General features: G+C 45.5%; 1 protein-coding gene across 8 annotated transcripts in view; it reads right to left on the minus strand.

Annotated features, from left to right (window-relative positions):
* The window catches only part of Stat3 (signal transducer and activator of transcription 3), a 51,240-nt gene that overhangs the window by 24,146 nt on the left and 14,486 nt on the right, over positions 1-12,608 (minus strand). For all 8 annotated transcript variants that reach the window (XM_040749717.1, XM_040749713.1, XM_040749716.1 and 5 more), the window contains exon 2: positions 97-247. In XM_040749717.1, coding sequence (XP_040605651.1) covers positions 97-224 — 128 coding nt within the window. In that variant the 5' untranslated portion in view covers positions 225-247. The remainder of the gene's footprint in view (positions 1-96; positions 248-12,608) is intronic.

Raw genomic sequence — 12,608 nt, forward strand, 5'->3', positions numbered from 1 at the left:
ATGAAAGGGTTAGTAGAGTGTGACACTAGAAAAGGTCCAGTCCCCTGACTCCTCCCCAAACCTCCCAGTTTAGGGAGTTTCCCAAAGAGGATTTACCAATCTTGACTTTCAATCCAAGGCGCCAGGAACTGCCGAAGCTCCATGGGGAAGCTGTCGCTGTAGAGCTGGTGCAGCTGCTCCAGGTACCGAGTGTCCAGCTGCTGGAGCTGGTTCCATTGGGCCATCCTGACACAATCAGGGGGCGTAACTGTAAGCCAGAATATATGTAAGGTCACCACGAGCCCTCACAGAGGATAAAGAATCTGGAAGTAACTCAGTAGCTTTGAGAAGGATCTTGAATGTTGTTTGTAGTCTTTTGAATAATACACACACATTGACAATTCCTACCATCACAGCTCTCTCTGCCCCCAGATGCTGGGGATTGAACCCAGGACCTAGCACATGCTATGTAGTTCTCCACCACTGAGTAAATCCCCAGGCCCTCGATATTTTGCAACAGGGTCTCAGGATAGCCTTGTAACTGCTTGGATTTCAGGCATGAGCTACCACACATGGCTGTATCACAATTCCTTTTAAATTGCAATCAGGCGTGATTCCAAGTTCTAGAACCCATTCTCAAGCCAGGCACAGTGGCTCCTACCTGTAATTCCAGCACTCCAAGGATATTCTCATGGAGAGTTCAATACCAACCTGAGCTCTATATCTACATAGTAAGTTTTTTTTTTTTCAAAATAAAAAACAAAATAAAAAAGAGGGCAGGGGACGGAGCCCTGGCTCAACAGGGTAGCCAGCATACTTGTTACTCTTGCAGAGAACCCAGCTTCAATTTCCAGCACCTACACGGTGGCCAACAACTATCCATAACCCCAGCTCCAAAGGATCTGACACACTCTTCTATCCTCTGAGGGCAGCAGAAAGGCACACAGCACACATACATACATGCCGGGAAACCACTCATACACATAAAATAAAACTAAAAGAATCTTTTAAAAAACTGACCAAACAACAACAAACCTATTATCTACCAGAGGCAAGTGAGGTTAACAAATTGGTATGTGAAGCTGCAGGATTTCTTTCTTCTGGCTTTATATTTCTATTTCCTCATTTATAAAATGCAGATCATTACTTCTACCCCTCAGGGCCACTGAAGTAATATTTCCAAAGCCTTCGTGACTAAGAGCACAGCGCCCAGCAGATGTTCAACATGTGTCAGTTCCTTTCACATCACACTGCAGTCAGGCCATCTGTGAGGCTACACACAGTACCCTGCACTGAAATCAAATGCATTCTGGGTGCTGAGGAAGGACAGAGAGCTGCAGGTTTACGAGAAGTGGCAGGTGCCTGGAATTCGCCCACTTATAAAAGGAATTTTTAAAATAAGGATTCTAAATAGGGTTTAAAAAAAAAAAGGAGAACTAAATGCCATATTAAAAAGTTGATTCAGGACAAGTCCACTGAAATGCTCAGCTATAAGAAAGCAACCCAGCTAACCACTCATGAAAATGTCTCTCTAGAACAAGTAGTCTTACGATCTAAAAATAGCCATGAGTAAGAGCCCAAGATTAGGGAGTGGTATGCGCACAGCAAACACTAGCTGGAATAAAAGCACAGCCTGCCGGAGCCCATGTTCCAGCCTGAAGCTCTGTGACTGTCTGTGTGGTGCCCCGAGTAAGAAACCAAAAGCTATTAGGACTCTCTGACACAAAGACCATGTCAGGATCAGTGTCCTCACAGGTTAAAGGCATCACTGTTGTCCTGTGGTTTTCAGGACACGATTTGCATGCAATCCTCGACAAGCTGGAGCTGGGAAGATGGCTCAGTTGGAAATGTGCTTGCCTCACAAGTGTTGAGGAGCTGAGTTGATTCCCAGAATTCACACATTAATAAAAGCTGGGTGTGGTGGTATACGCCCATAATCCTAGTAATGGCAAGATAGGAGGTGGAGACCAGTGGACCCCTGGAGTTCAATGGCCAGCTAGTCTAGCCTGCTTGGCAAAGTTTCAGGCTAATGAGAGATACTGTCTCAAACCAAAGGCAAAAGAAATGACATCCACAGTTGTCCTCTGACCCAGACAGACAGACAGACAGACAGACAGACAGACAGTGTCCTCTGACCTGCACAGACAGACAGACAGACAGACAGACAGACACACACACACACACACACACACACACACACACACACATGCCTATACATGCATGAGCATGCACACAAAGATAATCTATATGCCAATTATGTCAGCACCACTGCACAGGACTGTCTTGAATCACAAGACTCCACTGTTTGGCATGAGAGATACCAATCACATGTGGCCACTGAGCAATGGAAATGTGGATGATTCACACCCGTATAGGCTACATCTGAAAACATAAGAGGAGCCAGGCGTCGATGGCGCACACCTTTAATCACAGCACTTGGGAGACAGAGGCAGGCAAATCTCTGTGAGTTCGAGGCCAGCCTGGTCTACAGAGCTAGTTCCAGGACAGCCTCCAAAACAATACAGAGAAACCCTGTCTCAAAAAACAAAAACAAACAAACAAACAAAAAAAAACAAACAAAAAACCATAGTAAGAGGAAGAATGTGCAAATATCAATGTTGAAACATTATTTTACCCATTTCTTTTTATGTTTAGTACAGCTACTAGAAAACTTAATAGGCTGTGCATGATAGCACATATCTTTAATCTTAGCATTTGGGGGCACTAATTTTGATGGCCATAGTGACATGCACCTTTTATCCCAGCAATCAGGAGGCAGAGGCAGACGAATATCTGTAAGTTCAAGGTCAGCCTGGTCAATGTAGTGAGTTTCAGGACAGCCAGAGCTGTTATACAGAGAAACCCTCTATCAAGAAAAAAAAAATTTTTGTATTTTTTCTTGGTCCAACCAAGATAGGCAATACTGTCAAACCATTTTACATGAAGGAAAATTATTCTGAATTAAAGGCAAAGAGCAGGTGGTATTTCCAGGGAAAGAAAGCGTGGGTGTGTGTGTGACATGGTTTAGCCCTTAGTGTCCAACAGCTATGACCTTACATGCTGCTTAGTTACAAACTGTGTTAATTAGCAGTCAGCACCGGGCAGTTGGACAGGATGTTCTTCACAAGAGCCACAGATCTGCTAGAGCTAACTAGCCAAACTGTCTAGGAAAACCACTGCCAACTGGCTTCCCTGTAATTGTTTTACTGGAAAACATTTAAAAGAGTCACTTTACAATCTCAATTCTGTTTTTCAAATTACAAACTGATTTAGAGGCTGGGGATGTTGCTTGGTGGCACAGTGCTTACACAGCATGTTCAATCATCAACACCACAAGCACCAACAAAAACAAAACGCCCAGATTAATCCGAATGACCCCACTAAGTTTTTTTTTTTTTTGAGCAGGGTCTGGCTTTGTAGCCTAGACTGGCCTTAAATGCCTGATCTCCCTGCCTCAGTCTCTGAGTACCAGGACTATAAAGGTATACCACACCAAGCCCAGCTTCCACTAAGTTCTGACTAAAGCATTTTTGTCTTTAAAATCACTTGAAGCCTGTACTTTATCAAATGCCAGAACACACAAAGTGATCTGCCCAACAATTTGAATGTCAAATACCATCCCGGATGCCAGAAGAGAAATCGTGTCACTGCTACAGTGGCTGGGTTAAAGCAGTACACAGGGTTCCTGCTCCGCTGGCTTTCATGAAGCTTCGGTGAGTAAATCATCAATGTGAATTACAAAGGAAGGAAAGGTAAGGCGTGTGTGGCACCTTGAATGAAAATGGCCCCCATAGGCTTGGATGTTTGCATGATTGGTTATCAGTTACTAAAACTGTGGGAAGGATTAAGAGGTGTGGCCTTTGAGGCTTTTAAAGCCCACATCAGGTCCAGTCTCTCAGGATATAAAGCTCTCAGCTACTGCCTCAGGGCCATGCCTGTCTACTTCCTGCTATGAGGACCACTGACTGACCCTCTAAAGCTGTAAACAAGCCCCCAATTAAATGCTTTCTTTAGTAAGACTTGTTTGGGTCCTGGTGTCTCTTCACAGCAACAGAACAGTAACTAAGTGTGAGTCTATTTTCTTTTTTAAAAAAGATTTATTTTATGTAGATGAAGATTTTGCTTGCATGTTATGTATCTGCACTGTTTGCATGCCAGCAAGGCCAGACATGAGCATCGGATCCCCTGGAACTGGAGTTAAGATGATTGATGAATGGCAGTGTGGGTGCTAGAAAACAAGCCTACAAGAAGAAGAGCTCTTAACTGCTGAGCCATCTCTCTAGCCCCTAGTGATCCTAGTTTCTATAACAAAAGAGAAAAGGAAAATGAAACATCACGTCACCAAAGACTTTCTAGACTGCTCAAAACAGGAATTTCTTAGCCCCTTGGGGATAACCTACCAATAGTAAGTCATAAGGAAAATAACTTGAGTCTAATGAGGAACTTCTTACCGGAAAGATTACCATTAAAGGAACAGTCTTCATTTGTATAGTTCAGTCAAGAGAAACCAAGGGAACTACAGGGGATTACACACAAATGGGGTTTTATCACACAACCTGGTAAACTTTCTAAATTAAGCCCTGTATTCCACATATAAGGACTTATGGTAGAGGAGATGGAAGATGAAGAGACAGACAAAATCAAATGTATACAAAAACTCAAAATAGAAAAGTGATACAAAGTAATTTCTAAAGGTGGGTGTAATGGGACTTGCCAGTAATCCCAGCACTTGGAAGGCAAAACAGGAGGCTCAGGAGGTTAAGGCCTGCCTCAGCTACAACAGTCATGTTTAGTGCTGGCCTGAGCTACATGGGACCCTGTCTTTTAAAAGAAAGACAATTCCTGCTCCATTTTTCAATGTGTCAAAAAATCTTCTTTAGAGGTCACGTATGTGGCCCTGGCTGGGTTCAACCTCACAAAGACTTGCCTACCTGTGCTTCCTGGGTGCCAGGACTAAAGGTGTGAATCACCATGCCCAACATGTTAAGGGGAAAAAACAAAAACTGATGTGTTATCCATAGCTGGTGTAGATGGAATATGCACTATATATGATCTTAAATATTTCAGATTAAAGGAACAAGAGCATAGAAAACCTTTGGGTTGAAAGTGATACAGTCAGACAAGCTTTGTCAACCACTAAGTCCATGGTTTATGTTCAGAGCCGCCTAAGAGTCTGAGCTCTGGATAAAAAGCAACAGGGGACTAAATTTGCATAGAGGTCACCTTCCCCAGGTTGTGATTCTTCCAGTCCCCCAAGCAGACATATCCCTCCAGTCCATGTGGTAAGAGGCAAAGGACCAGAGGCTTGGGTGTAAACACCATGTATGATCTGCGTGGGGGAACACAACTTGACGACTGAACAGGTCTCTGGCAGCCCTGGAAGGATGGCTCTAAATTTAAGTGACGTCATGGGTGAACAGTAGCCTTCCTACAGCACCAGGTGTTCAGTGTCCCTGTGCTGTTCCTTCTGCCTCTGTGTCCCTGTCATCAGCATTTAATGTGAAATCCATTCCCCAGTGCCCCAGGAAGCCCAGAAACCTACACCCCAGGTCATTCAGTTATCCAGATAATCCAGTTATCCTGAGATAATCACAGAGCTCTCCCTGTGCTCAATGGGAAAGCACATGCATTATATTGGACCCTTTTGTCATATCCTGAGGGAGGGAATTAGTATCTGGTGACCACATCTAAGGACAGGAGGGTTACTTTATCAAATCTCTCCACACATATTTTTCACAGGATAGCTCTAGGCTCTGAAACACACTAAAGATGAAAATGCAGCCGGGCGTTGGTGGCGCACGCCTTTAATCCCAGCCCTCGGGAGGCAGAGGCAGGCGGATCTCTATGAGTTAGAGGTCAGGCTGGACGACAGCCTCCAAAGCAATACAGAGAAACCCTGTCTCGTAAAACCAAAAAAAAAAAAAAAGAAATTGCATGCCTTCAACTCCAGCCCTTGGAATGTAGATGCACGAAGACCAGTTTAAGGTCATCCTCCACTAAATGATGTGTTTGAAGCTAGCCTGGGCTACATGAGACCCTGTCTTAAAATAACAATCACCATTCAAGACGGAAAAACTCACTAAGTACTATTCAAAACAAAAAGATGAAGGTCAGGAACCCTAGTAAAGAAGAATCCAGAAGCTGGAACTGCAGCTGGGTTGATGAAGTGATTGTCTAGCAAGCTCGAGGTACTGGGCTCCATTCCCAACACCACATAAAACTAGGCAAGGAGCACACACAAGCACTCAGGAGGGGGAGGCAGAAGGACCAAAAGGTCAGAGTCATCCTTGTCACACGGTGACTTTGATGGCAGCCCAGGCCACATGAGAAGGAAGGAAGAAAAAGAGGAGCAGTGGCTACAGCTAAATATTATGCTGGGCATTGTCCTGAGCATTGACATACATCTACTAATTCATCTCATCTTTGTGCTGACCTTGTGAGATAGTGTTGTTGGTTTATTACTATTATTATCATTACGTGTGTGTGTGTGTGTGTGTGTGTGTGTGTGTGTGTGTGTGTGTGTGTGTGTCCGTCCAGAAGACAATCTTCAGGGAGTCAGTTCTCTCCTCCCACTATAGCTGGTGGGGACCAAACATAGCCGGCGAGGCTCAGCAGCAAGCATCTTTATCCGCCAAGCTATCTCACTGCTCAGGATGGTATTTTTACCTTCATTTTACAGAGGAGAAATGGAGAAACAGAGTTTTACACAATCTATCCAAGGTCTCACAGGTAGTAAGGGCATGGAGCATCTCCCTAACGCAGTGTGCTGTCAGAAGTGTCGCTGCTCCCCTCCTCGGGGTTGTAGATGGGGATTTTCTAAGGAAGCTATGAGTCCAGCACAGTGCTAAGCCAAAGCAGTTTTCTAGTGTTCCAATAGACATGGTGCCTGAGCTAAAGGGTCTCTTAGTCTTGCTGTGCCTGGACACATCTGGGAGGCCACTGTAGTGGTGTAGATCACAATTTAAATGGAATTCTAAACCTGGCAGTGGTGGTGCAATCCTTTAATCCCAGCACTTGGGAGGCAGAGGCAGGCGAATCTCTGAGTTCGAGGCCAGCCTGGTATACAGAGTGAGTTCCAGGACAGCCAGAGCTACATAGTGAGGCCCTGACTTGAAAAAAACAAACAAGTAAACGTGGTTCCAAAAGAGCAAGCACACAGGGGTGAGCACATCAGTGGGTGAGGGGTACAAGTCTTGGACAAGACCGGGCAATAGCAAATGGCATTAGGAGAGAAAAAATAAGCTGCATCAGGGTGACTCTTCAAATATCTAGACATCTCTACACACAGATTAACTCCAGGGACTGGAAAGACAGGGCAGCACAGGGTAGGATGAGAAAAGAGAGAAGAGAGAGGAGGAGGTGCTGGGGGACTGAGTCAGACACAGGCTAATCTGACCGTGAGGGTGGGATCTGGTATCCAGCAGCAGAGTTCCTCAGAGTGGAGTGATCAGCTGAGACGGAAACCTGAGAACCCAGCAGAGACCCGGACTCTGTGCTGAATGCTCCCAAGAACCTCCAGAGGCAGCTCAGCGGGTAAGAGCGCTGCCAAGCAAGCATGAGACAGAATAGCTGGGCCTTACTGGACTGCAGCCTAAAAGAAATACAATGGTGAGCTCAAGTTCAGTGATAGCCCTGTCTCAAAGGGATAAGATGGAGAGTCACATGACTAGGGATGGGGTCATCATGAAGCAGAACAGAAATTATGACATGAGATGGGGCTTTTAAAAGATTTGGAAAGCCATACCAAGAAACAGGGATGCAGAAGTCTGGAAGGTGGTCCACATGAGTGACAATGTGACTCGCCTTACGGAAGGTCTCTCAGGTATAACCACAGTGAGAGATGGCATGAATGTTTTGAGGTGAACATCTACAGATGATGTAGGGGAGCCCAAGTTCAGAGTCTGAACAGCAAAAGTGACACAAAGAACCAGAGAGTTAAGAGGTAACCCCTTGGTTCCTGTTGCATCTGACACTGAGAAGGAGATGCCCTTCCTGAGAGGTGTCACAGCCATAGTGCAGACTCGGGGAGAGCAAGGGGCTGCATGGCCCTTGAAGTTTATTCAGCTCTACTCCCTCAAGACACTAAGATTGCTTCGGTGAGACAAAGCAAGTTGACATTTAACCAAAAAGTTAACCAAAAAGGGTCAAATGTCCAGAGTGCACGCCAGCTGACAGGAACTCCAATGTCCCCAGGGAGAGTCAAGCTGAAAGAAAAGTCAACCAGAAATCTGGAATTTCTAGAACACTCCCGGGCTTTTACACACAAGAGCTCTCAGCTGTTTCCTCACATCTGCCTGCATCCCCCCCAGGCCCTCTAAAAACCTGCCAGTGGCCTCCTTGAAGGCCCACTCACCACTTTTTGCTCTGAGATTAAAAAACATGTACTATGAAAGCAAGAGATTATAGATCCTGACTCCCCCTCAGAGATGCATGCTAGTTATCTGGCCTCCCAGAGCCTCTGCTTCCCTAAGCATACAATGGAAGTCAATTGTACTCACTCACAGGGTCACCATCAGACTGAAAGCATAAGCTAGGAGGATACAGCAAGCATGCATGGCAAGTATCTCGGAGTATTACTAACGCGATCAATGGCCTAGATGGCCCCCGCTCCTGTCTCAGCTGCACCTGCTTGCTAGCTAAGCTCCAAGCACTCACTCGGCTGTTCTTGCTCCTCAATATCGCCAAGCCCTTCCTTTCACAGATCCTCATGCATGCATGCCTTCCAGTATGTATGCACCCATGCCTTGAAGTCCTGTACTCAAAGGTCTGTGACAAGAAGAGCCTTGGCTTTGACTCACTAATTCAGCGTGCCCCTCCCCAGCATCCAGCACAATATCCAGTTCATAGCAGAGAAACAAAAAGTGTGTGTAATACGATGAATGAATCACGGGAGTGAATTATTTTGCATTATGGGACCAGATTCTCCCAGGTTAGGCCAAGCTCCCAACAAAAAAGTATTCTTTGAGAAATCCAGTTCTTCCTGTTTTGCTGTTTGGAAAACTCGAGAACGATCCTGTGGTGGTTTGGATCAGAATGGTCACATAGACTCATGTGTTTGAGTGCTTGGTCATAGGTAGTGGCATTATTAGGAGGTGTGGCCTTCCTGGAGTAAGTGTGTCACTGGGGGTGGGCTCTGAGGTCTCATATGCTCAAAGCAGGCCTAATGTGTCTCTTCCGGCTGCCTATGGACCAAGATGTAGAACTTTTAGCTACCTCTTCAGCACCATATCTGTCTGGGTGCCACCATGCTTCCCGCCATGATGATAATGGACTAAACCTCTGAAACTGTAAGCCAGCCCTAATGAAATGCTTTCCTTTATAAGAGTTGCATGGTTATGGTGTCTCATTATAGGATTAGAACCCTCACTAACACAGACCTTTTAGGGATCTTTCAACAGGAGAAAAGTTACTCAGTCCAAAAGCAACATTTCAGGCCTGGGGATATGGCTCAGTAATGGGCTGGCCACATGAGAAAAGGACCCATGTTTGGATCCCAGCACCCACAGTGCTTGGGAGGTAGAGACAGAGGGTCTGAAACAACGCTGATAAAGAAAATACAAATTTTGGAGTTTCAAAGTCAGAAGCCTATGATACAGATGAATACTACTTACTGGAGAGAAGACAGAAACTTCCCAAATTTATTCAGGTCACTTTCTCTTTAAGTGACTCTAAGGAAGTCCTAGTCACTCAGGCCAATGTGGGCTGAGAAAGGCAGGCAGGAAGGCCACATGCAGCCTCTTGATCACCCTAGGTCAGGCAATGGCTATGAAATGGAGAAAAGCGCTGCTCTTCAAGGCTTCCCAGCTGATACCCTAGATATCAAATAGCAGAGACAAGTCCCTTCTGCTGTGCCCACCTGAATTCCTCTGGACACAATAAAGCGTTTATCCCTTAAGCCACTAAATTAAGGTGGTTCATTGCATTTGTTGATTCCCATGACATTCTTGCCAACCTAATGACTGAATACGGTCTTTACAGAGTCCAACTTTCATGAGAAAATATTTCACAATTTTACAGAAACAGGTTTTGCTGTGAAAAGTCTTTTAATATAAACCTTCTGGTTTTTTTCTGCAACTCACTTTCTAAATGATTCATCCAGTCTCAGTCTTTCAAAACATGCTCGATATGCCACACTCCCAGCTCCTCACCTCTAGCCCCATCCTCTGTCGTGAACGCCAGACTCTGATGTCCAGCTGCCGCCTCAACACAGAGGTGACTAAGACTTTATGAGTCTGAGAGTAGCTGAGGCTGCTCAGAGGCTATCTCAGAAAAAGAAAAATATAAAAGAGTATAATTGAGGCCTCATAGATCAAAATGCAAAATGCATACCTTTCTCTGCGGTCTCCTAACTAATATATGGTTTTACGCCAGGTATAAAGGTCTCCATTGACTTGATGAACACTTGAGTGACTATTTACCAGGTGCCTTGCTAAGCCCAGAGAAACACAGGTAAAGAATCCAGAACTCTCAGGGGCTAGAGAGATGTCTCAGTGGTAAAGAGTGCTCTTTGGTTTCTCTTCCATAGGACCTGGGTTCAATTCCCAGCCCCCACATGGCCGCTCACAACTATCTGTAACTCAAAGATCTAACACCCTCATCCAGACATACATCCAGGCAAAATAACAATGCAGGTAAAACAAAAAATTAATTAATTAAAAAAAATCCAGAACCCCCACTAGGACAAGAATGAGTGCCTGAGAGGCAGCTTAATGTAGCATCTAATAAGGCAAAGTGTTCCCCCAAGGGGTATGCAACCTGGTTCCTACTGTCTAAGAGGTTCCTACTGTCTGAGATACCCATGGAAAGGCAGTCCTATAAACAAGAGAGCTACCTGAAAATGGGCTCAGTGCTACTTAGAAAGCCTGTTTCACAAAGATAGCAGGGCTCCAAGAGAAATGGCCATTCTGGAGAGGAAGGAGCAGCCAGTCTAAGTGGAGGGAATGACACGTGCAAACAGAAGTGACACATATCTTCTGGGTGATCATGACTCAAAAGCCCACTAACGTGACACATGGGTGAGAGAGAGAGAGAGAGAGAGAGAGAGAGAGAGAGAGAGAGAGAGAATTCTAGGATGCAGACAGTGCAGCGATGGTAACTGATGGGCCTGCACATCTCCTGTTGGATGAGAAGTATGATGTACAACCTCAAACTGCTCAAAGCTGCAGGTGGAAGGTACAGTAGAGGGCAGGATCAAACGTGGGGAAAAGCATCCAAAAGTCCATATAAGCTGGGGGTGCTAATACATGCCTGTCCCAGCACTTGGGAGATTAATACGGGAGAATGGTGAGTTCAGGGCCAGCCTGGGCTATGGGCTACAGTGAAACCAGGTCAAGGTGTGAGGAGATAGGGGGTGAGAGGACAAGGGCAATTCTTGAATCCTAGCATGATGGCCCATGCCTATAATCCAGCAATTAGAAGCAGGGGGATTACAAGGCTGAGGCTAGGCTGGGCAATTTATCAAGACAGGGAAGGAAGGGAAAGAAGGACAAAGGAAGAGAGGAAGGGAGGAAGGGGAGGACAAGAGAGGGAGATGAGAGGTGGTGGAAGGATTGGGTAGGTAAAGGCATTTTTAGGAAGTGGTGTGGCATGAGACACCATCCGCCACTCCAGGCCAGCTTCTGGTCTTTCTTTTGAGGAGACTCTTTGCTTTTGCATCTGAAGGTCTCTCTTTTTACTTGAGAACTTTATTTATCCAGAAGTTCTAGAAGTTTTGTACAGGAGTAATTTTAGCATCTCTACCACAGAAGGGACATGACAATCAACGGGAGTTGAGAAAACATGAATGGAAGCAGAACTATGAGAGAAGACAGGAATGGAGGACACGGCTAGATTTCTGGCTAGTAGCGTGTGGTGGTTTGAATGAGAATGGCCCTCACAGACTCTGTATGTTAGCATACTTGCTCCCTAGTTGGTGGAACTGTTTGGAAAGGATTGGGAGGTGTGGTCTTACTGGAAGAAGTACATAATAGAGGGGACGGTGGGCTTTGAGGTTTCAAAAGATTGGCACTTCCAGGCAGTGGTGGTGCACACCTTTAATCCCAGCACTCGGGAGGCAGAGGCAGGTGGATCTCTGTGAGTTCAAAACCAAGCCTAGTCTACTGAGTGAGTTCCAGGACAGGCTCCAAAACAATACAGAGAAACCTTGTCTGGAAAAAAAAAAAACAAAACAAACAAAAACAAAAGACTGGCATCCTTTCAGTGTGTGTGTGTGTGTGTCTCCATCTCTCTGTCTCTCTGTGTCTCTCTCTCTGTGTATCTCCCCCCTTCTCTCTGCCTTGTGGTCACATCTTGAGATGTGAGCTGTCAGCTACTTCTTCAGTACCCTGCCTGCCTGCCTCATGCTCCCCGTCATGATGGTCTCAAGCCTCTAAAATCATAAGCCCCAAACTAAATGCTTTCTTTTATAAGTCCCCTTGGTCATGGTGTTTTATCAGTAGCAACTAAGACAGTAGACCAAGATGTACCATTTATTTCAATGTTGGACTAAGAGAGAGGCTCGGACTTTCAAAGAGAAAGCCACAGAGTGTTCGACAGGCTGACCAGGAGGCAGGTACACACAAGGTACCCACGGGGAAATGTCAGGAAAGCAGCAGAAGGCAGGTGCTAGGAGCCCACAGGTGTGGAGGCTG

Source organism: Mesocricetus auratus, unplaced genomic scaffold (assembly GCF_017639785.1).
Source record: "Mesocricetus auratus isolate SY011 unplaced genomic scaffold, BCM_Maur_2.0 Super-Scaffold_100007, whole genome shotgun sequence".
Lineage (NCBI taxonomy): Eukaryota > Metazoa > Chordata > Mammalia > Rodentia > Cricetidae > Mesocricetus > Mesocricetus auratus.